The following is a 24655-nucleotide window of genomic DNA, read 5'->3' as shown; positions in this document are numbered from 1 at the left end:
ATTTTCACTCTCCTGTAACCATTAAAATGTTAAAACATAAAAACCTTTCTGGACAAAGATGTCTGGTTTTATGAGTTGCAACACAGCTCATCTAAGAAAGAGCTACAAAACAAACAAAACAGAGTAAAATATCACACTTCTTCCATTCATGTAGGCACATTGCTTATTGCTACCATTGCTCTATGACTCCAGCTACCCACTCCCCAATGAAAAGCAGCCCCAAAGAGACATCCCACTTTGTAAAGAAACTACCTCAAAAAAACATGGACAGCCAATAATGCCAGGTCAGGTGGTAGATAGTACATGAATTAAAGTGCTGATCTGAACGTGTAATCTTAGATATATGTGCAATACAGAGAGTTCAGCCCACACACATGCTTCATAAAAGTATTTGACTGTAGCAATATTAATCTGCATCCCTCTGGGTATAAGAGTTGATCCTATGAAGTTCGTAATATCATTCTTCCCCATAAAAAATCTCCAAGCCACCTTTCTAAATACATTTCACAATGCCCAGAATGACAGAAAGAGTAGAGAGAGATTACAACTTTTCTTATATTATCAGATACACTGCAAACAGATGCAAGTTTTCCAGATTTGCCATAAACCAACCTAAATCCAGGCTGCTTTCATCCCACCTCTCCACTTCCACAACTATGTTTGTGGTTCTGCTTCTCACTTGCACTCGCACAAGTGTTCAGGTGCCTGCACGTACTCTGAAAATTACAAAATAGGTCTAGTTCAGCACATACTATTTGAGGGAGAGGAGAAAAGTCTTATCAGCCTGGATTGTATCAGTTTAAATTGCCCTGGAGCTACTTATATAGTTTCACGAAGTGGGAAAGATCTCTCTCCTCACACTATATTCTCCTTCCCTTGGGTCAGTATTTCTGACCACATAGCTACACCATTAGACACTTGAACTGACTTACCTAGTCATAAACTAACACAAAGACTTAAATTTAAAAGGTAAGCCTAAACAGCTTACAGGAATTTTGCACTGAGCAAACAGCTAGTTAGCACACTTTTAATACAAAAGGACGGTTTGTAACCTTTGGTAACAAGCCAAACCCAAACCTATAAACCAACCAAAAAAGAAACAAAAAACCCCAACCAAACAAAAACCAAAAAAAACCAAAAAACAAACCCAACCCCCAGGAAAAAGCACTTAGACTGTTAAATTTTAGAAGTCTATCAAATACACAGTCTCCCACAAGTGGTTTTTAAAACACAGCATACTACCATTAGCTTTACAGAAGATTAAAATACAAGATATACTGTTAATATTGTATACTCTAACAGACTAGAGTCTGGATATCACCTTGTTTATGCTACAAAGGCCATTTACTTCTCTAAAACACCACCAATTTATATAAATTCAAAACACTCCCCTCACTCTGTATCATTCTAAGACAATAGATTTGAATTTTTCAGTGCACAATCTGGATAGCACAAAAGTCACAAGTAATTATATTTAATTGGTTATCAAGCATTTTTATAACCGAGGCACTATGTGAAACTGTTTTAAAGTTATAAGAATAGAAAGCACTGCTTTGAAACAAACCCTTCCAAAACTCACATTTTTAAACACAATATTTTTTAGCCTCTGCTAGATGCAATACTGTAGAAGCTATGTAGACAGAATGCATCAGCTACATGTGAGGGAAAAAATTACATAAATAACACCCACCTCTAAATCAACTATTGAGCTCACATTTCATAACTGTCCCTTTTCCAGAAAAAGTAAATTATTTTTTTATTTCAGCCCTATCAGCCACAGAACATAAAACCTTCTCCTCTCACCTCACTCCTTGTTAATACCCTTTGTTTCCCAGTCATCAACTGCCAGTTGTGCTCAAAAGCTTCCATGACTGAAGCAATCCAGGTAATCTTCATTAGTCTTAATTTGTATTTAACACTAGAATAGCACCTGAGGAAAAAGTTGTGTACTTGAAGACCTGCTGGGGTTTTTTTTAGGTGTTGCAGGTGATGTAAAGAAAGATATCACCTCTCCATTAAGAACTTTCCATCCCATCTGCAGGCAAACACAGCTACTATTGCAGTGCTAAAACAAGCAGCAGATGCAGAGAAAAAAACCAGGGACTAAGCAGCCACCTAAACTCGGAATAAATATAGGCAGGTGTTTTCCTCACATAAGAGATGGCAGCAAACAGAGAAAAGAACAGGACTTGGTATACAAGCAACAGTTTTCTTGATTCTAGGATTAAAGTAATGTTGTGATGAACAGAAAATGATAAAGAAAACCAGTAAAGGCTTCTGAGAATATGAAGACCGTGACTAAAGGTTAAAAAAAAAAGCGTACCTCAGAAATTTGCTTGAAGATATTTTTTTCTTTCTGCTTTACCAGAGCAACTTCTTGCAGAACCACCCAATTTTCAGACTTTCAAATGTTAGCACAAGTGCTGCCATGTAAATGTTCTATTAGTATGCAAATGTTAATTCTCCAGAGCATTAGTTTATTTGAGAAACTTCAGTAAAGCTCTCCTGCTAAATGTACCCTTGTATCTGAATCCCAAACATTTGTTTTGTTATTGAAACTTCAGGACAAAAACTAGGTTTGTGTTTCTTCAAAGGAAGATCAAATGTATTAAGCTTCAAACAAGACACCACAAACAATACAGAGAAGCGCAGAAATGATGCATGTACATCATTCAGGAAGATAGCAAGACATGAAGACATCGGGGAAGCAAACTTCCAAATATTTATTCAACTTTATCAAAAACATGGTTTTGCTTAGAACTTTTTGCAGGCTTGAATGTGAGTGGGGAATTGCCATAGAGCAGGAGAATACCAGTGGAGGATTCTGGTTGCTGTAATACCCCAACGATGTAACAGACTATGTTGTCCCCAAACAGTATGTGGTACGGGGTTCTTATGGTGGGTACCCAAAACTACGGCACGTTGTGACAAGCGACACTTCGCTTCCTCTTCAGCACTCGCTGGATGCGAATAAATCAGTACAGCACGAGTCATTTCTCTCGTTTTACCGCTCCTACCTCTGGAAGAGGTGTCAAGGAGGCGGCATAGGAACAGACACGTCTCCGATCCTCAGCAGGGACAGGAGCCCCTTTCCCTTATCAGGCCGTGCTGTCACCGCCTTACGACCCCCCCTAAGGTCCGGGTGGGGCAGGGCCGACCGATGGGCTCTTTCCCCTCACCACCAGACAGATGCCAAGCGTGGTGGCAGAAATGTCCTAAGTGCACTTTGGCGATGTCCCGAAGGTGAGACACTCCCCACCACCCGGGAGCGGGAGGCGGCCACCCCCTCCTCGCACAGCCTCTCAAGGGTGATCGCCGTGGTCCCGTCCCCCCGCGTCGCCTCCCAGCTTCACCTGCCCACCTCCTCTCTTCTGAGAGAAGAGCGGCTTCTACAGCTGGCGGTTTGGGTCACCGTGGATGCGTCGTCACATGCCGCCTGCCCCTCTACCCTTCGACCACCGTGAGGAAGAGGGGCGAGGGAGCGGCGTGAGGGGCGGTACCGCCAGGAGCCGCCAAGGGTGAGCGGGGCGGCAACGTCGGCGGCAGCGGGGCCGGCGTGGAGGGGAGTGTGTGTGTGTGTGTGGGGGGGGGGGTAGCTTCCTCCCCCATCCCTCCCGGCGTGTGCACCTTTCCCATTGGCCGAGCGCCGCTGGAGCTGTCGGGAAGGAGGCGGTGGCGGTGGCGAGCGCGGCACTTAGAAGGGGGGCGCGCCGGCGGGCGGAGGTCGCCGTCGGGCTGGGAGGGGCGCGGGCGCCATGAAGGAGACGTGCGGGTGAGGCGGGTGCCCCACCCCACACCCCTCCGTTCTTCCCTCCCCGGCTCCCTAATGGTGTTTTTTCTACGCCGCGGCCCTCTGGGGGGACCGGGGAGGCCGGAGGTTAGGGGCCCCGGGGTGTTTGGGTGTGTGTGTGTATAAGGGTGTGAAACCTGCTTCGCGTGAGGAGTACGTGCTTCGCGTCTTTTGAATAAATTGCGACTCTTTTCTGCATGAGGTAGGGAGAGAGCGCAGGGGTTAGGAGCAGGGTTCGCAGACCCGGGGTTCTGTTGCGTAGTTTTTCTGGGGCCGTTTCGGTGTTGTGACGTCTCAGAGTGGTAACACCTAGGCTGAAGCTGCGGGCTGAAGCTCACTCACTCTAGGCTGAAGCTGCGGGCTGAGGCTCACTCACTCCAGGCTGAAGCTGCGGGCTGAGGGTCACTTACTCCGGGCAGAAGCTCACTTACTCCGGGCTGAAGCTGCGGACGGAGGCTCGCTTACTCCGGGCTGAAGCTGCGGACGGAGGCTCACTTAATCCGGGCTGAAGCTGCGGACTGAGGCTCACTCACTCCGGGGCTGAAGCTGCGGGCTGCTCTCGGGCTACTCGTCTTCGACGTGAAGAAAAAAGTGGTGTTTTTCGGAATGATGGTATCAAGACCAAGGTGCTTTAGTTTTCCACCAGCTTTTTTTAGCCTGTGCCCTAGGGATGACAGGTGTATTTGGTGTTACTTCAGTAGGAATCACAGGGCGTGTTTGTTTTTTATCTTGACGCTTTGCGGTTTTGTTGTTTATGCTGTCAATTTTGGTGGTTCTGGAGCTGACTTACAATCATTTCCCCCCCGACCCGCAGGTGGTCCAGCTGGGTCAAAGCACGCTGACCTCCTGAGTTGGGGAAACGCAGCAGTGCCTTTACAGTGAAGGCTCATGCAGTACCCTTACGGCTGAAGGCAACTCCCTGAGCTGCAGTATGAATTTCCCCATGTTGTCTTGGGTTTTTCAGGAGCAGGGACTTTCAGCTTTGTAAAGCTATAAATAAGTGACAAAACGTGGAACAGATTAGGTTCTTGTATAAAATTAGGTTCTATCAAAACAGAAATACATTGGAGGTGTTCAATGTGGTGGACAAATCCTAGCAAGAGTTAGTGAAATTAATCTGTAACAGACTTGTAATTTATACAGAAGGCTGATGAGTAAATAAGTAGTATGCCACGTATGCTTCTTTATCACTGAAAATCCCTTTGGTGTATATGCCTGGCAGTCTGCTATGCTTTAGAGATAAGTAAGATTTTTATATTTTTTTAGTTCTAGAAGGGGAATGAAATGTAATGTGCAGAAGTCATTCTTTAAAACTTTCAAAGTGCAGTTTAAGTTGTGAAATCAAAATTTCAGAAATACATGCAAGCCACTGAAAAATATTTACTCTTGGCTAAAAGGATTTGGTATTAACAATATTTGGCATATCTAATGGCTATTGTCCTTGATATCAACTTCTTATTCTCTGTGGGGAAAATGGAGCAATCACAGGCAGTTGGTGGCTTTCTGTACATTGGAAAGGTCTTGAATGCTAGCAGAGTCTAAAACTGCTTCTTGCTTCCTGCAAACTTTCTGCGGTGAAAGCTGTACAATGCAAGTAATTTTTAAAACATGTAGCTAGCTGCTGCTCTAGGTGTTTAAATTTAGGTGGACTGCACAAAATTAAACACCAGCTTTCCTTCTGTGTTTGATATGAAAATGATATAAGAGAAAATAGTCATGAGTATTTTTCCTCATGAAATGGAAGTCAACAGTGCTTATAAACAAGACAAGTCAAATTAGGTCAAGGCCTAGTTACATGTAGAAATAAACAGCTATTCTGACTGGGGACACTAGTTGATAGCACTACAGTCTTCATTCACCACACCATCTTCCTCCCATCATTGTGGAAAACACACAGAAGAAAGTTTGAAAAATGAGGTCATAGAGAGGAGGGGAGAAAAACACAATAGGTGACTAAAAGCTACTATAGATTGTGTGTAAAAAAAAAAAAAAAAAAAAAAAAAAAAAACCAAAAAAAAAAAACCAGCTATAAGAAATCCATCATCCTTCAGTGGAAGAGTGAAGGCAACAATTAGAAATAAGGAGCTGTAATAAGCTTTCTGTTTAAACTGAGTGTTGAAGCTGGCCCTTGAGCATTTCCTAATCCCATTCCTTCTGAAATAGGTCAGATACCTTAACTAGTTATAAGTATTTCTTTACTAACCCAGCTAATACTTGAAGTTGTCTATATGTGAAGTAGAAAAATATCCAGTTTGAATAACGGCCTCATTAATTCCTTTAGCCTTGGGGACTGGATGTGGACTCTGACAAGCATGAGTTGTATAGACCTTTTAATGTGCCTCCTTTTTTTTTTTTTTTTTTTTTTTTTTTTTGCTGCTGGTGTTTCTGTAGAGTTCAGTAGAGTTCTGTATAGCTGTTCAGTACAGTTCTTAACTCCTGTCCCATTCCCTTCACTCTCCTAGTTTTGGCTGGTAATGCAATGTAGGGTGTTTTCTGCATTTTTCTCTTTGTAAAGCAAGGACTGTATGATGTAAAAAAGTGCTAATGCTGCCTGTAATTTAACATAGTCCTGCCATGTCCATCCTGTGCTGTTTCTGATTGCAAATAAGTCTAAAGCCTTAGGGCAAGCAGCGTTTGGAGGAGAAAATCCTGCCTTAAAATCCTGCCTTTCTCCTGGAGGAGAAAATCCACCTCCTGTAACAGGTGTTGTAGGGGTAGCAACCTTTTGTATCTCCAGATCCAGGCACTGGGTGTCCTGCTCAGCCAAACTGGGCAGTGGGCTGACGAAGCCAGTTTTGAGCAGCTTCTGTGCCCTGGGCTTAACTTGTGCTGCTTTATACCTTTACATAGAGCTCTTGGATTTGCATAAACCAGATAAATGTATGTACAGCTAAACCTCTGAACTATAAAAATTGAATGCTGTGTTAAGAGCACAATGGCCTCCTAGCATCATGAGCTGCTGCTGTGCTCATTCAAATGCTTCCATAAACAAACCAAGAATCTACTGCATCAGCTCTGTTTAACAGACCACTTCATTTTGTGTCCATCCTCTACAATCAAGTGTAATGCCATTCCAGAGTGAATACAAGCACAGCAAATACATGTAACTAAAAGAAGGCAGTTTGAAAGTGTCTTGTTTAATCTTGGCAGGGAGCTAGTGGGAACCTGACATGAAACTGAAATGTGTCTAAAACTTCTGCTGTACCTAGTGTTGGCCTTAGTGAACTTCAAACATTTTAATTTCCTGGTGATTGATTTTAACTGTCTAGAGCAACGCAAATAAGTTGTAGTAGGATTATAGCAACTCAGGTCTTGACAAATGTTATTTGAAAAAGTAGTTGTCACTCGAAAGTTAGGTCAAATTATCTAAAAATCATAAGCAGGATTTTTTTTCTCATTTTAGTTAGTGGTCTGTAAAAGAGTAGTTGATTTTGAAACCTGTAAGATGAAGGGTGTTTTTCAGTAAGTTTGGGTTGGTTTTCTTTGCTTTTGTGAAATCTTCAGTATTTTATTTTTTCCCACAGTACTTCCAGCCAGCAAACCCAACCTCAGAGAAACTATGGACTGACTTCTCCCATTAGCTTGGCTCCTCCTGAGGATATGGATCACATTCATACTCGAAAGTTAGTCGAAACAATGAGGCCTTTTGGGGTATTTGAAGATACGGAAGAACTGAATCACAGGTATAGGAAGACTCTAAAGTTTGTTAACCTTTTGGGTTTTTTAGGTCAAACTTAACATGAGTTTTCTTTACAGGTTGGTTGTTCTTCATAAACTGGATAACTTGGTCAAAGAATGGATATCAGAACTTGGGGAGAGAAAGGTAAGGATTTTCTATATGTTATCAAAATAGCCAAAGCATTATTTCTTTTGAAGGCCAAGCCACTAGGATTTATGCCAAAGTTAAGTCTAACTTTCTTCTTAAGTATTGAGTACAGTGGTAATAACTGCCATTGAAATATGGTGTAAAAGACACTTCTTATCAAGATCTTTGACTAAACCTGAGAGTGACTCTAGCAGTTGATTTCTAGCAGTTAAAGCTAAAAAAACATAGTAGGGTGAGATAGATGATACATGGGGCATACTCTTGCCTCATACAGCCTACAACATGCAGTCTAGTTAGAAATTATTGCACCAGACTTGCCTTTTGTATAGCTCTTAGATTGTGTTAATTTGTGTGCTCTGCTGCTGGGAAAACTAGTAATAGGTCTTAGTGGAAATTATTGAAATGTTTGCTGTTACCCATCCTTTTTTGAGTTGCAAACACTTGAGAAAAACATCAGTCTCAGGACTGATGTTAGACTAACAACTCAGTATGGGAGCAAGAAGATGTCATTTACAGAAGCTGTTGTAGTCTTTCTAACTTCCTATGTCTGTTAAACTTGCATGTAGGTCAATGTGTATCTTATGTTCTTATATGCGTATCTTATATTCTAAAGTCCTTCTCTTCTGCCCACAGAATCTTCCCCCTTCAGTGGTATCAAGTGCTGGTGGCAAAATATTTACATTTGGTTCTTACAGGCTGGGAGTACAGACTAAAGGTAGAACTTTCATGGTTTGGTCATAGTTCTAATGTTTGAATGCGACTTCCAACAATAACAGAAATGGAATCTCTTTGCAGGCTCTGACATAGATGCTGTCTGTGTCGCTCCTAGACATGTGGAAAGAGGAGATTTCTTTCAGTCATTCTTTGAAAAACTAAGACACCATGAGGAAATAAAAAATTTAAGAGTGAGTAAGCTCTCTCCTTGATAGATTGTGCAACTTCTACAATAAAAGTATTCATGTTAAAGACATGTATTGATGATAAATGTCTTACAGGCCAAAATTTAAAAAAATAAATTCTTCCTGAGCACCTTCTAAAATACTGTTTTATGCAGCAAGAAAATGTTGGTCAAGCTTCTGGTTCCTTTCCCCGATGACAGTACATCACATAAGAATCTTTCTGGTACAGTGCTCCCTTACCTGTGTTTTGGAAACCGTCAGCTGTGTCAAAAAGCAAAGGTGTCTCTAGAACCCTTGCCTTAGCCTTAGGTGTAGTAAGGAGCCTGGAAATAAGGTAGTTGCATGCAGGAATAGGCAGCCTGAAAACTAAGGAAGTTGAATGTGATGTCAGAACTGTTGCCATGGAGTTACTTTGATTGTACTTTAAGACCTCGAATTCATTCTTCTTTGGTCGTGTTTCTTTCTGGCTAGCAGAAAGGATGCATGCTATCAGCTTTACATGAAGTTAGTAGCTGTGCTGTGAATGTATAAAAGTGCTTTGTAAAATCACCCTAAGGTGCATCTGTTGTGTACCTTTCATGTAAAACTGAACTCCTGAGAAGTGTTTCTCTTATCCTGGTCTTTCTCCTGCAGACATTTTGAAAGACTTCATATGCATAGCTAATGAGTGTTTGTAAGATGACTGTCACCTGAAAACAAACTCTGTGGGCAGCAGCACAATTGTAGCAAGTGGTCTAAAAAACTGAAAACTGTCCCATAAGGTAGCAGATAGTATTTCAGACATGACAGAAAATGAAAATTCAGGATACTAGTATGCACTGTCAAATGTGACTGCATTTTCTACATTTCTCTGGATGTTATCTAGTATAGGAATCTCTTTTCTTGCTTGCTACCAAGGTTAAGTACCTTACAACTAATGATACTGATGGCTTATTGTGCACTGATTGTTCATTACAATTTTTGATCACCAAGCTGGTATTAGTACTGTATTTTCTAGGATGCAAACAGTATAACACTAATTTTGTTTGTTTAGAAGCTACTCAGTCTTTATACTGTTTCAGTTAGCAGTATAAGTGCTGTATTGTATCACATTTTAGGAAAAACATTAAAGCAGTAAAAGATGTGTTCTTACTCAGTTATTCTTTACAGGCTGTTGAAGATGCTTATGTACCAGTTGTGAAGTTTGAGTTTGATGGCATAGAGGTAAATATTTAGGGTTTTTTTTTTTGGGGGGGGGGTAAAGTTCTATTCTTGGGTTGTAAAATAATACCTTTTCCAGGGACCTGTGACTGGGCTAATTTGTATATTTGGCATATTTAGGAAATTGTAATTGAACAGCCTGTCCACAACCTATCCTAAGAGAGGACACTGTACTAGAGTGGGCACTTACAGGAAAATAAGCCCTTAGGAAATCTGGCAGGTGTGGAAACATCAGGGACATCTTTTTTCTAAACCTGTCATGGTGGTTTACTTGAATAGCATTTACCTTGCAAGGATTGCACAGAGGGGGGAGTGAGCAGGGGCAGTGTCCTTGGCTAGCTCAGCCAAGCCAGCTTTCTACAAAGGGCTGCATTTAGTGTAGCTTACTGTATGAATCATGTGAGCAGACTAAACATTTTGTTGAAAATCAAAAAATGAAGTAGTTGTGAGACAGTCTGGAAAATAGAAAGTAAGGGTACTCATTTGACCCATGCCTAGGCTTGTCAGCTGCAGAAATGTTTGTATCTTGACTAAATCTTACACAATGACTAAAGACCTGCATGCTGTAATATGTAAACAAGTTACTGCTTGGTATCACTGCCACAAAGGCACTTGCTCATTGACCTCTTTGGGACCTTTATCTGGCACAGACATTGACAGAAAATAATTTTCTTGCTTCAGACTGTACAGTAAAGCAGATATTTCAGAGAATACTCACTCCTTTGCTGAAGTATAGTGGAGGTGATTGAAGTTATGTCTTAATTCTTAATTTTAAATTCCATTTTAGTGGAAATTCTAAGTTTAGAGTATCTTTTGAACATCAGAAAAACCCCTTCCTTTCCCTAGAATGCAATAAAGGTTTTGTATATCGAATGTGGAACTTGGAGCAATTTTCTGGCAAGTAAATCTCTTGGGAGATGTATAAGTAATCACATATTTATAAATCAGAATGTTAGCCACTGTTTTTAGACTTGGTTATCAACTAACCCCCACTACTGTACTGTGTGCAAACTGGCATTTGAACTCCTGGTTGATGCTTTTTTTCTCTCAAGATTGATCTAGTGTTTGCAAGACTGCCTGTGCACACTGTTTCTGATAATCTTGATCTTCATGATGATTCACATCTTAAAACTCTGGATATAAGGTGCATACGGAGCTTAAATGGTGAGCGTATTTACATGTCTTTAAAAAGAGTGTTACTAGAATTTGTATAGAATGCAAACAAGTTTCTGTACAAGGAGCAGAAACTTCTTTCCTGTATACCTGAAGATACCTGAAGAGGTGGCAAGCGGGCTTAAATTTAGATGTTTTAAGGAGCTGTGTGTTTAAGTAGACTTGTATTTAGTGTTTCTCTGATTAGGGTGAGCTTTTTGTTTGCCACAGAAACTGCTTCAGATTAATAGGAAGAGCAATAGGTAGAGAAAAATGTGTTGTAATTAATGAAAAAAATATATTTAAAATACCTGAGCCTCGCTCACAGTTTCATACTGACTCATTTAATCGTTCCTTGTTGTCAAAAGAAACCTGATTTTTGGAATACTGTGGAAAGGCCTAATTTTAAAACTGTAGTCTAAACTGTAAAAAAAGGTGTTGAGGGCAGCAGTTACCTGAAGTGGTACTCAGTGTTACATGCAATCTATAATTTTTAAGGTAATAAAAAGTAAGTAATCTAAACTTGGTTTTGTAGACTTGAATGTTAAGCTGCTGATCCAGTCCAGCATAAAACTGCCACATGCCTATTACTAGGAACTTCTGTACTTTTTTCTTACAGGCTGCAGAGTCACTGATGAGATAATAAACCTAGTGCCAAATAAAGAGAACTTCCGACTCGCGCTCCGTGCCATTAAGCTGTGGGCAAAAAGTAAGCAATATTGGTGTTCAGGATTTTCAGCCTTTTTGGAGGCACTTCATGCTGAAAAAAATAGGACCACTAGAAGTACTTCAGCTTTGGGTAGCTGTTTAAATGACAGGTTTTTATAAACCAAAAGCTGTTTCTAGTTTAGAGTCAATGTTTGTCTGTATGGTAGATCCCATGTGTTCTTCAATGTGGGTAGGGTAGGAAGGAGAGAGGAATGCCTACAAGACAGGATACTGCATTGTGTATAAGGAAACTTACTACAGACTATGAAAATGTCAAGTATAGAAGCTTTTGATACATAAGGAATAAGCAATACTGCTTGTGCATGTGACTAGAACAAGTGTGAGAAGAGCACCAACTTTTCTTCAGGGAAGTTGGAGTGAATCAGTAGCTGTAGCAGTGTTGGCAAACTTCAGAGTTGCAGTATTCTGAGAAGTGATGTGCTACTGATTCTTTTCTTGTCACTGTAAGGACCAATAATTTCTGCCTCGTACTGCAGAATTAACTGAGGCTGAGTGTACTGAGTATTCTAGAGATTGTGAAGTTCATGCTGTAAATTTGAAGGACAGGCTAACTGTAGTGTATGTGTTCTAGGACGTGGCATTTACTCAAATATCCTGGGATTTCTCGGTGGGGTTTCCTGGGCAATCCTGGTAGCAAGAATATGTCAGCTCTATCCAAATGCAGTGGCTTCTACACTTGTTAACAAGTTCTTCTTGATTTTTTCAAAATGGTAAGAGCTATTGGTCATTTTAATTAGCATAAAGTAATGTTCCTAAGGGTAGTTCTCTATGAAAGATTTATCTTGACAACATTCAGTCCTACCCCAAATTACATGGCAGAGTTTTATATGGGCAGTTGGTTAATGGCTTTTGTTATATAGGGAATGGCCGAGGCCTGTAATGCTGAAACAAATTGCTGACAGCAATCTGAATTTACCAGTATGGGACCCTAAGGTATGTAGACATTGAATACAGAAGTCTTCAAATTTTCTTCTAACCTAAACTGATGCTAAGGAAAATTGTTCTGACATCATAGGTAAACCCATCAGACCGACACCATGTCATGCCTATCATCACACCAACCTACCCGCAGCAGAACTCCACATACAATGTATCTTCATCAACGCGAGCAGTAATGGTAGAGGAGTTCAAACGAGGTACAGTTCTTTCCATGCTTATTAACTGATTAAAAAGTGTAATTCTTGCAATATGAACCCACATAGTTTGAATTACTTATGCCCAAATAAGGTGTTCTGTCCTTTTAGGTAGAGCAGCTCTACGGGACATGTGACTCTTGCAGGCAATAAGGGAACAGTTTTACAGTGAACTATTGTAGTAGATGTGCATTGTCTCAAGGGGCTTCCTGCATTTTGCTTGGTCAATTTCTGCTCAAAGCCTTTATCTTGTAAAGTTTGTATTATGCTCTGGTAGTCTTAAAACCAAAATGGTAATAATGTTTCCAACCTCATTTACAGGTCTTGCTGTAACAGATGAAATTCTCCAAGGAAAAGCAGACTGGTCAAAGCTCTTTGAACCACTGAACTTCTTTGAGAAGTACAAGTATGTATGCAATCTGTTGTCTGAATGTGATATTTCCTTACTGGTTAGCATAGTGAGTTTTAATTTGCAGTCTAAATAGAAAGTTTCAATGTTTGTTTTTCAGAAACTGTAGGCAGCTCATGAATTTTAGTAAGGATAGGGAAGACAAAAAAAAAAAATAGAAGAAGCTTATGCTAGTGACACTGTTTTTATTTGGAAAAAGTTAACTATGATACTGAGAATCTAGAACACAATTCTAAAAGTTATAATCAGGTTTTATACATTTAATGCAGTTTTGGTTTCACCTGAAGGAATATAAAGTATATTCTCCTTTTCTTCTAGGCACTACATTGTTCTTACTGCTAGTGCCTCTACTGAAGAGCATCATTTGGAGTGGTAAGTTGTTTTAGATAGGGATTCAATTAATAATGAAATTCAATTCCATGATGCACTTTAACCGTATTAACGAATGAAGTATTAAACTATGCACCTAGGCATGGAGTACAGTACCAAGTTAAGTAGACAGTTAGGGTCCATCAGCAAAACAAACTTTTGTGCGAAGGGAAGGTAACCTAAGTCTTGCTGTATAAATTAACCTAAAAATCTGACTCATGATGAGAAGGAATAAAAAGGGCAAGTATGCCTGAAAATCGGATATTCTGTGTCATCTGGAGAAGTAGGCTCAAGGAGTCTGACTGCTTGCTGCTTAGCCAGCACTGCTTCATTTCAAGTGTTCCTTGTTGCAGAGACTGAAGCAAACCGGACTTGATGTAATCAAATGAGTAAAGGCCACTGGGGAGCTAGATCTTTTACTGACAGATGGAGCAGTGCTCTCCAAAATTTTTTGATAACTCACTCCTATCAGTTGTATGTATCTGCTCAGCTGAATTTAATTTGCTGCTTATAGATTGATTAGTATTTTTGTGTCAGCATTATATTATACAAAGGCATGTAACTACTGTGCTGGATGCAATTAAAAATTAGTAAATACCTTGTTCTTAGGGCTGGCCTTATTGAATCTAAAATTCGTGTGCTGGTTGGAAACCTGGAGAAGAATGAGTTTATAACTATTGCACATGTACAGCCACAGTCTTTCCCTGGCAACAAAGAACTATGTGAACGGTAAGTTTCATTCTTTTTCTGAAATACAGTTTGGCCAATGCATTGTGACTTGTTTCTACTCATTCACCTCAACTCATCTATAGGATATATTCAGTTATGTACCTGCTCTTTTGTAGGTACAAGCTCTGAGAGGTTTGAGCATGTTTTGAGCATGTAAGATCTTTTAAAAGAAGGGAGAAGTACTTCATGGAGAAGAAGTCTAAGAACTTAACTATGGGCTGACTCTACTCTTTAACTGCTGTATAAAACTGAACTGTATCCCTTCTTCAGAGTAGATACATCCAGATATAACTATTTGTGAAAAAATTGTGAATGTCTTTTTAGGAATGGACACGTGTCGATGTGGTTCCTTGGGATCATTTTTAGGAAAGCAGAAAATGCAGAAAGCGTTAACATTGACTTAACATATGATATTCAGTCATTCACGGACACAGGTGAGCCTTTATTTTGTTCTAATCTTGTAATATTTCATTCTTCTACTCTAGTGAAAGTTGCTTCACAAAGTGAATTGTGCTTCATTCTGGTATTAGATATCGGCTGTTTCTCTAAAGAACAACATACAGAAGATCGGTTTTTAAAACATACTATTTTGACACTTTAGCCAAGTCAGTATCTTGAAACAAGTGTGTACTAAAGTCATACGCCATATGTGAAGTAAGTTCTGTAGCTCATAGTAAACACCCAAAGGAGCTGCATTTCAGGGACAGTCAGATGTGAAGCCAGGAGTTGCCTGTTTACTGGATGTAACTACATTTGCAAAAGCAATTGTCAGTTGCTGAATTTTTGAAGGTGGGAGTGAACTGTATCAAATTCTTAAGTTATTAATGCCTGTTGCCAGTATTTTACCAAAATAACTATTTGTGTGCAAGATCTCAGAACTTGAAAAGTCAGTTTGTCACACTGTAATTACATGCAGCCTTGCATGTCAACCTTCATGTTCATATTATGCATTTTTTGATGTAGAAATAAAGTAATACTTACATGCTGTTATATAATGCTAGAAAAAAGGGGTTTGGGGCAAGAAGCAGTTTGAAAGTCTGTCTTCTACATAACCAGCTTCTTCCCAAGCTGTTGTGTCTGTGTGCAGTTAGGCTCCTGCCTAGCTGTCATAATAAAGAACAAAGGAAAAGTGTGTTTGGACCACGTTCTAAGCAGTGGACTCCTGTAATACCATCAGGAATACTGTCATGAGCCAAGTGGGGCAACTTCCTTGGGCTCAGACTGTTATCTGTGTTTTAGTACTGTAACTAATGTAAATTATGTCATCAAGGTTTATGTACTGCTAAAAGGCTACAATGGATGTTAAATCCTTTATTTCTATGCACAGACTTTGTTAATATAGCTGGGTGTTCTTAGTTTAGTGAAGCAGTCTATATAGTACCTTTCATATACAGGGCTTGAATCCAGGGAGACTGAACCAAAAGGTTTGCATCTTGAGAGATGCAAAATCCCTTGGCAAATGTGGGAGTGACAAGTGGTTATGTGCCAGAAAGCTTTTATCACATGCCATGACTTCGAGAGAATATTTTTAGGAGGGAAAAAATCAGCTTCATTCCAGTTGGAGGGTTCAAGCATATAGGACTCACAGTTTAAAAGGCTTTTGTTGTGTGAACTTTTATCTTTCTTTTACATAAAAACATTATTGGCTTTACTTTGAAGCAGTTGTTCTTCATATTGGTGTGAATGTCTATATATGTGCTTTTATGTCACTTCTGGGTCTCCTGTAGAAAGACTTACAAGCATTTTTGCTGCATGTCTTTTTTTGATTCCCACTCTGTATGTTAGTCACCTGACTCTCCAATTATGCTTATGATAGTCCTGCTAGATAAGCTTATCTAAATGTGACTTCATTCTCTAATAACTGCTGTGCTAGTATAGAATTTTTAGTTGTTTGGAAAAGGCTGTTTACACACAGTTAAGACAAACCTGTTCAAGTTGTAGAGGTTTTAAGTCAGGTGTTCCTAAAATCCAGTCTTAAAATTTTATCTGCCCAAGAAATTAACATAGGAACTCCTGAGAAGTGATATGATGTTAGAGATGCTAAAAAAAAAATTAAATAACAAACCCAACAAAAAAACTCCCAAAACAAATGCAACAACCCACATTCACCACTGTAAATATAAAAAATAAGTCTAAATCTCAAGTAATGTCTGGTCCCTCACTAGTTGTGCACAATTAGGTTGATAAAGAAAATCCTCTACATCCATTCTCAAACAGAAAACCAATTGTTAAGGAATATTTTCTCCTTCAGGATAATATCAGCTCAGATGTGAGCTGCATGATTGGCAAACCACAGCTGTAACCCAGCAAGCATATAAATGAATATTTGAACTGAAATAGCTGTTATGGATCTGGTCTGTATTGGGTGTGAGATGGGCATCCTGGGTCACATTCACCTTCTTGGAGACTACATTGGAGTAGCATTTCATGTTCAGTTAGGTTGGTTGCTTTTCATCTGGGCTGGACAGACTTAAAGAATAGATGTCTTAAGAAACCATATGCAACTGACAAGTACTTAGTGCAAACATACCTGCTGAGCTGCAACACTATATTTGTTATTAGTTTACAGGCAGGCTAACAGTCTCAATGTGTTAAAGGAAGGTATGAAGATTGAAGCAGCTCACGTAAGGAGAAAACACCTCCGCTATTTTTTGCCTGCAGATATATTGCAGAAAAGGAAGGTAGAGTGAAAAATTGGCTCTTTTGAAAATATATTTTTGTTTAATAGTTACTTGAAGACTTCTTCAATTTTTTTTAACTGTTGTTTCAGCAGAGTATGCCAGATACTGGTAAAAACACAACCAGGCGCCAGTGCAAAAGGGTGTTTTCAGGTGGAAGCTGTTTGGACAGTTCCAGAGACACAGACTACACAACATGTAATTCCTCATCATTCAACAAAATACCTAAATTGGATACCTCTGTTGTAGAGAGAGGAAGGTTAGTATCACAGAATCATAGAAACACAAAGTCAGGGATTGTAAGGGACCTTGAAAGAACATCTAGTCCAACCCCCCTGCCAGAGCAGGTTCACCTACAGCAGTTCACATAGGAACGTGTCCAGGTGGGTTTTGAATGTCTTCAGGGAAGGAGACTCCACAATCTGCCAGGGCAGCTTGTGACACTGCTCTGTCACCCTCAGTGAAAAATTTCTTCCTAATATTTATATGGAACTGCCCGTGCTCCAGTTTATAACTATTGCCCCTTGTTCTATTATTAGTCACCCCTGAGAAAAGCTTGACTCCATCATCCTGGCACTTGCCCTTTACATATTCATAAAAATTAATCAGGGCATTCCTCATTCTCCTCCAAGCTGAAGGGACCCAGCTCCTTCAGCCTTTCCTCCTAAGGGAGATGTTCCATGCCCTTAATCATCTTGATCTCTCTGTGCTGGACTATAACCTTAAAGCTTTGAAGAAGCTGCATTTAACTGACTCAATATGAACTGAGATTCATATTGATGTCTAGGATTTCTGGCTTGAATCTACGTGGGCCATAAGCATGTGGAGGGCTCTAGTGGCTTCAGGAACAAAGCTGGCATCTCCTTTGGGCATGTGGGGAGAGACGGGAAAGAAACCCTTGAAAAGAAGCTATTGAATCGACATGAAGGCATAAAAATGAAGATGATTATCTGGTCTTTAATATAAATTCCCTTAGGTTAGTGTGTAACTTGAAGCCAGAGTATTTTAGTTGTAGTTAACTGGTTTTACCATCAAAAAGTATAGTTAATGCCAAGCAGTACTAAGTTCTAATGAAAAGCTGGTCTTGATCACAGAAACACTAGCTGCTGCTGACTTAATGAAACAGCATGACATCTTAAACAATAAAAGTGTCAGCAACTTCCTGGGAAGGGTATCCATAAGCTACTTCCATACAGGAGGAATATGTAAGCTTGAGAGTATTAGCCCAATGCTACCAAATGTGTAATGCTTCCTGTGTTCAGACAGTTTGGTACAGTAGGATTATCATCCAATTATGGTGTACACAATTATGGTGTATGATAAAGCAGATATTTTAATCAAAAGCAGCACAGATTGCTGGATGTACCAAGCTAGAAGACTAAAGAAAAATGCTGAAATTTAAATTTGTGGTCTGAACTTCAGGAAGTGGAAGAACCCATGCTAAATTATCTGAGCTCATGTTGTTTTGTAGATCTGTGACAATGAGCTAAGAAGATAGATGTTGGTCTTGCAAGAATTTTCTGGAACTGGAATGTGTAGTATATGGCAAACTAGCATTTTATAATTCTGGCATCTGATTTCTACAGAAATATTGTGTATCAGAGATCCAACAGTGCTAGCAGAGAGAAGATGCCTCCTGTGACTGAATCATCAGTGTCTAAGGGACCTTCCATTCCTCTTATTGATTCAAGTATGTATTGAAGTAATGGGTGAAATGTGGTCTTGAATTTCATGGATGGAACTCTGAGCGCTTGGCATCTCTTACAGAAATGGAGGCTGCAGTTGCAATAAGGACATCAGGACCTCCAACTGTTTGCACCATCCCAGGTCTTAACCCAATTTCTCAATTTGGAGCACATGCTCTCCGAGGACACCATGAAGTAAGTGCAGCTCCAGTTACCAGTTCTAAGAATGCTGCACCTAAACGACATCATTCACCTACATCAGGAGAATGCCCCAAAAAAACAGCAAAAGGGGAAAAGGTAAGGATGGAGGGCTAGGCCAGGGAGGGTTTGAAGTAGTATTAATGGTTGATGTAGAATGAATGACATAACTGAGAAGAAACACTTGTGTACATACTCAGCGGACTCAGGAATCTGAATTTAAGCTTAATGATAGTTTTAGGATGTAGACAAAAAATTGTTTTGGATATACTGTATAGCTTTTAAACAATTTTTTCCCAAGATCTGGCACTAGAGACTTTCTGGTCTTGGTGGCAAGGTCTCTCCATACTACTGTACTTAAGTATTATTCCACTGACCAATTGGTGATGGAACTAGCTCATTTGGAAACAGTTCTTGAAATAACTTGGAAAAAAAAATCTTTCAAAATGAAGAGAATATGAATCTTATAAATTTAAAAGGAGCTAATCTTGTTCTGGGAGATGATTTCAGCATGCCTATTGATAGTTTTTGCTGCTTTAGGAATCAGCAGCCTGCTTAATAGGTTGTCCACTCCTGAAATGACATTGTAGACTTGCTTGTTGAATCTTACTTTTGTGGAAGCTTTAGATAAGTGCTTGATTTGTTTTATTGCTTGATATAAATCTCCTTAAATAACTTCCTTGAATAGTTCTTACGTCTTGACATCTGAGACAGAGGCAAAGAACAACTACAAAAAAACCCTAAATTTTGGCACTTTTCGAGAATCAACTTGCAGAACTGTTATCTAGTATTGAATATTTCAAGTACTGATTTCAGGACTTGCATAGTAAGACTTCTGAGAGGATGGAGATTCTGGTGTGGCAATATATTCTTGTCTAAATGATAAGAATGGCCACGAACACACTTAATGTATTGACTGGAAGCTGTACCCAAATATGAATGTAATTTTAGTATAGCAATTATTTTGAGTCTGTGTATTCTGTTCTTATAGTTAACTGGCCAGGATTCAGCATTCAAGGATGGCGGCAACCAAGAAGATGTCAGATCATCTACAGAAAATGTAATTTTGAAATTGCTTTACTGAGTGGAGTAACTGAAAAGCTGAATGGATGAATGAACTGTTGTAGTGTCTAGACTACATCACATAAGTACATATTTACAGATGTAAAGAAAACTATGCTTTTTAGCTTAACTTTAGTCTTCATTTCCCAGGTATTACACACCTGTATGGCCTGTCTTTCAAATGATGAGCTTGCCATACTTGGAATCAGGTTTAATTTTTTAAACTGCTTAATTTGCTGATAAAAGTTAAGATGGCTAAAAAGACTAAAGCATCTGGCCTCTCAAAGGGAGTGTAAAAAGCTCTACTTAGTGTAGCTTGCTACTGCAGCAAACTCCTGAGGACACACCTTCAAATCAAGATACGGGCTTATTGGTAGAGTGAACTTAACCTGAAATGCTGTATATGTGCTTATAAGGCTCAAAAAAACCCCACATGCCAAAAACAAAGTGCAGATTGTCAATGCATATATGTATTTGGTTTAGGTATCCTAGCTGCTAGACCTTGTTGTCTCTCAAGTCACAAATTTGACAATGCTGTCTAATTAATCCCTTCTGATTTTTGTTTTTTAGGGTGTTGGCAGAAAATCCATGCTGATTCCTGTTCTCAACGCATCAAGATCACAGGTATTATTTATTGTGCCTTTGTTCATAGGTAAAACAGAACTGGAGCTGTCATTTGATGTACTGAGGCTTATGTACTATTAATCCCTGTAAACTTGGTGGTTCTAAGTAGCTGGTAAGCTTTTGCCTATCGTGCTTCCACTGAACTGAATAGCTGAACAATGACCTTCTAGATTGACTCACAAAAGTAAAGCCATAGTCTCCAAGTTTATTGCACTTGGGAAAAAAAAACGTTTCCATGCACTCAGACACTGACACAGTTTGTTTCCTGGTTTGCTTTTTCCTTAAGCAAAAAGCTGTACTCCTTGCAGACCTTTTGTGAGGTGATCTGAGCTCTTATCTTAAATACTTTGCGCTGATTTCTATGATGAGGTGCGGAAGCCTTGAAGTATGTAAATGGTCTTAACTTCTTGGTGCTGTGGAAAATATTGTGAAACTGGGGATTGTAAGACTGGAAGTAGTTTGGACAGTAGAGAGACTTGTCCTGATCCATGGATCTGGGAAGAATTGTAGCTTCCGCTGTTATGCTATTGGGCAACTTGCAATTTAGTTCCCCCCATGACTCAGGAATCTAATTAACTCAATTGATGCCAGGAAAGAAGTGTGCAGAGGGAAAAAATCTTTTGCACTGTAAACTGGTGCTAAATAAGTGGTGTGGTGGGAAAAGCCTTTTCTGTAGATATTTGGGTTTGATTATTATTTTGGTACATAGAGAATGTTGTTATATTCAGCTAAGAAAGAATTTATCTGCTTCTACTTCTGAATTAAACTTCCTCTTTTTTCCCTGTGGCATCTTTTTGTGTGTTGTAGAGGCTTTCCAGTAAAGAACTACCAGATTCTTCATCTCCTGTTCCAACAAATAGTATTCGTATTATTAAAAGATCCATCAAACTTACCCTAAATGGTTAGCCAGGATCTCCCCAGGTAAAGATAATCACTTCTTCAGTAGTCCAAGTTATCAATGTGTACTGTAGTAACTTAAAGTATGGAAGGTTACTGTTGCCATACTGCAACTGGCCTGTTAAAATAATGGATTTAGAGTATTGTTAGATGCTTGCTTCCTTTTGAACTACTCTTTCTGTATTCTAATAAGAGTTACCCTTATTAGTCTTTTAGTCTTAACTGTCACTAGCTGCAACAGCTCTTGAAAAAGCCACAAAAAAATAACCTGTCCTGTAACTTGGATTCAGAATGTATGTAAACAGGGTATGTAAACATTCTGGTTTCAAGTGTGTATGAACATGCTTATGTTAACTTGTGCTTTCCTAGTTCATGTGTATATGTTGTTCTTAAATTATTTTCCCATTTGGCACGTGCCCTTCTGTGCATCTATCACAATGGTGCTCAGCTTCCTCAGCTTGTAGCTTTCCACTGTCTAGCACAGCCATGCACTATGCAAGTATTGCCTCCCATGGAGGCCCAAAAATCATTTAAGTCCTGAAGGAAATGTAATAGAGGTACCTTGCTACCATGGTATGGATCTGATAGACAGGTCCCATGCCATGTTACCTGATTTTTGTCTTAAGACTGCTCTGTCAGGAGACTTGAGGGTTTTTTCATTTTCACTGGATAGTAAGGCTAAACTGAGAACACTAAAGTTGTACTTCAGCACTACAACAGCTGAGGCTGTTGTGCCACTGCTAGCCATCTGCAAGCTGCAGTCTTGAAAGCAACTGGCATGAAGAAAGTGGTTTCAGATAAATCCTGAAAGCTGTTTTAAATGGTTGCATGAGAACTTGGAGTAGTCATAAGTCTGGTTCTGTAAACTGATAAATCTGCAATAGTGGTTTTTGAAGGGTGGGGAGAAATTCTGATCATATGAAACAAAAGTTATGCTGTTTGTTGTAATCTTCTTGTAATTTGGTGATTTTGTAAATGAGGTTGTATGCTTTTCCCAGAGTATTTTTGTATGTACTGTAAAATACTATCTTTCAAAGAGAAATCTAAAATCTCCAGTCTCTTTTTTTAATGCAGATCATATCTGCTTAAAAAACCCTAACATCTAAACCAAATGTAAGGTGGGGGGCAGAGCCACAACATTGTTCTACAAAATGATAGTGTCATGCTAGATTAAATTTGAGGAGAAAAGGAACACTGTTTTCCTGCTTTTAGCTTCTACAGTCCTTGATTTAGCGTCCTTTGAATAGTGCAACTTGCAAAGTGACAGCTGAAGTCTTGATTTGCCTGTATGTACAATAGGTAGCCCTGAATTAATTAAATTAGTTGCTTGGCTAAACAGCAGTTGTGAGTTCTGATTATCTTAATAAGCATCCACCTTAAAACTCCAGTGACAAGGCCAAGGGACTGTAAAAGAATGAAACTTGTATCATGTAAGGTCTGCATTCTCTGGCATTCCTAGTATTCCAGACCTGCTGAGAATGTATGCATATATCATGATATACAGTCATGATTTTATTTTATTATAACCTCTGGTTTCCAGCTTCCTTCAAGTGCAATTTATCTGTTATAAAATTTACCTTAGTGGGTTTCAGAGGTCTTATTCTTACTTCTCCCCTCCAAAAAAACCAGAACATCAAACTGTCACAGGCTAAAATTAAGCAGCAGAACCCACATTGGTTAAATGGCTTTTAGCAGAACTACACCTTGAGTTTATAAAATGGTTACCTGTTTTAAGACCTGTGTTAAAACCAAGGCCTTTAAGCATTGTCAAGTCTGTGCACTAGTTACAGTATTTATACAACTTCAACACCTGGGTAAATAAATCCATCATGAATTTGAAAGAATTGAAGCTGAAATACATTATAAGATACAGAAAAGCAATTAAGTGTTTTCCAGTAGTCTACAACCCTGTAGTATTACCATGCTTTTAAATGAGTATTCTAGTTGAGTATTCCAAGACTGTTAAGGGCTGTTTTGCCCTTAGATTCATGTGCTGACATAAAGGCTATGTGACTTGTTTCAAACTAGCCTAGCAAATATATACCTATAGATACCTATATATTTAAATATAGATATCTTTATAGTAGATATAAAAGTATATGCCTTTATACAGTTGGGATTTTTTTTTTTTCCAGCTCTTGCTTTGCAGTTATCTTCTAATCGCTTACTTTTCTTTTTGTTCCCTCACTCTTAAGGTTATAAGAAGAATGTTTAGGAAGAATTTAGGTAACTAGTTTCTTGGATTTGATCCATCATAGATGAGATTGCATGCATCATTTTAATATACCTTGACTCGACGCTTGACCCAGTGCAGAGTGACATCACTGTTCTGGAGTTTCCCTGCAGATTAGATTTCAGATGTTTTAAATAAAGTTCAAACAAAACCAATTCAACTTAAATGTTTTGCTTTGTTTATGGAGCGAGTCCTCTGAAGTGAATGAAGGGAAAGTTACTCATGCATAAAGACTTGGTGAGGGAGGCTCTTCACTATCAGACTTCCTGCAAACTTTGCCGTTTTCTATCTCCTTTCCTAGCTGGCTGCTGCATGTGTAGCTTGAAAGCCCAGATGGAAGAGGGATCCATGATCACTCTCCTTGAAGAGAAGCAGCTCTGCATTGCAGTTGTGTATGTCCAGTAACATTGAACAGTTCCACTGCAGGAATTAGTCTCCTGTGGATTCAATTGCTAGGTATAGGCAAACAAAAGTTAATGTGAAGTCACCTACACTTTTGCTGTTGCAATGGATGTCCCTGTAGAAACCAAGAGGAAGTAATAGAATATTTTTTGCCTTGATTAGTGAAAAAGCCAGGAGCCAAAACCAAAAAGTATCTTGAAAGTGTTAATGTTGGCTTTGGAAGCGAGGGGGCTTATTAGTACTGCATTTATATAGAACTTAGTAACAAGCTGTTTAGCCTGAAAACACAAGTGAAAACTCCTAGGTGTGTTTTTTGTAGTTACCTCATCACACTGTTTCTATAAGGAGTTGGGTCCTATGCATTATTCCATTAACTGACAGTCTGTGTTTGTGGTGTGCTCTGTGTCAGTGTGCAGTCAAGGGGCTATAACCCACACTGTGTTGGAAGCACTCTGTGCCCCGTTCCCACAGGAAATCAAGTGGCTGTTGGTGGAGCCTTGCTCTGAGCAGTAACTTGTTCCTGTGAGTACAGGAATTTTCCCCTCCCACAGGACAGCCCCGGTGGGCTGGGCTGCAGCCATGTCTTGTCCCTCCACCTCCTGGTGTGTGGCTGTCGGGGTTGTGTGCCCTTTCCCTGCGG

At 39.5% G+C, this 24655-nt stretch overlaps 1 protein-coding gene across 6 annotated transcripts; it reads left to right on the top strand.

Moving 5' to 3' along the window:
- Nucleotides 1-3717: 3717 nt before the first annotated feature.
- On the top strand, nt 3718-24046 carry PAPOLG (poly(A) polymerase gamma). Of its 6 annotated transcripts, none has more exons than XM_071740348.1 (23): nt 3718-3772; nt 7315-7473; nt 7547-7613; nt 8250-8331; nt 8412-8521; nt 9665-9718; nt 10768-10879; nt 11487-11576; nt 12168-12306; nt 12457-12529; nt 12612-12732; nt 13051-13135; nt 13457-13510; nt 14117-14236; nt 14561-14670; nt 16799-16917; nt 17007-17173; nt 18501-18604; nt 18682-18896; nt 19789-19857; nt 20430-20483; nt 21291-21404; nt 23576-23768. In XM_071740348.1, exons 1-22 carry the CDS (start codon nt 3756-3758, stop codon nt 21387-21389), a joined length of 2220 nt encoding a protein of 739 aa, XP_071596449.1. In that variant the 5' UTR covers nt 3718-3755; the 3' UTR covers nt 21390-21404; nt 23576-23768. The 6 variants fall into 6 exon arrangements, with proteins under 6 accessions (XP_071596449.1, XP_071596450.1, XP_071596446.1 ...); XM_071740349.1 differs by lacking the exon at nt 3718-3772 and adding an exon at nt 3866-3992; XM_071740345.1 differs by lacking the exons at nt 3718-3772; nt 23576-23768 and adding exons at nt 4311-4416; nt 23915-24046.
- The last annotated feature ends 609 nt before the right edge of the window (nt 24047-24655 follow it).

The sequence above is a fragment of the Heliangelus exortis genome, chromosome 3, assembly GCF_036169615.1.
Source record: "Heliangelus exortis chromosome 3, bHelExo1.hap1, whole genome shotgun sequence".
Taxonomy (NCBI): domain Eukaryota; kingdom Metazoa; phylum Chordata; class Aves; order Apodiformes; family Trochilidae; genus Heliangelus; species Heliangelus exortis.
The sequence above is the reverse complement of the archived record's forward strand: the minus strand, read 5'-3'. Positions and strand labels throughout refer to the sequence as shown.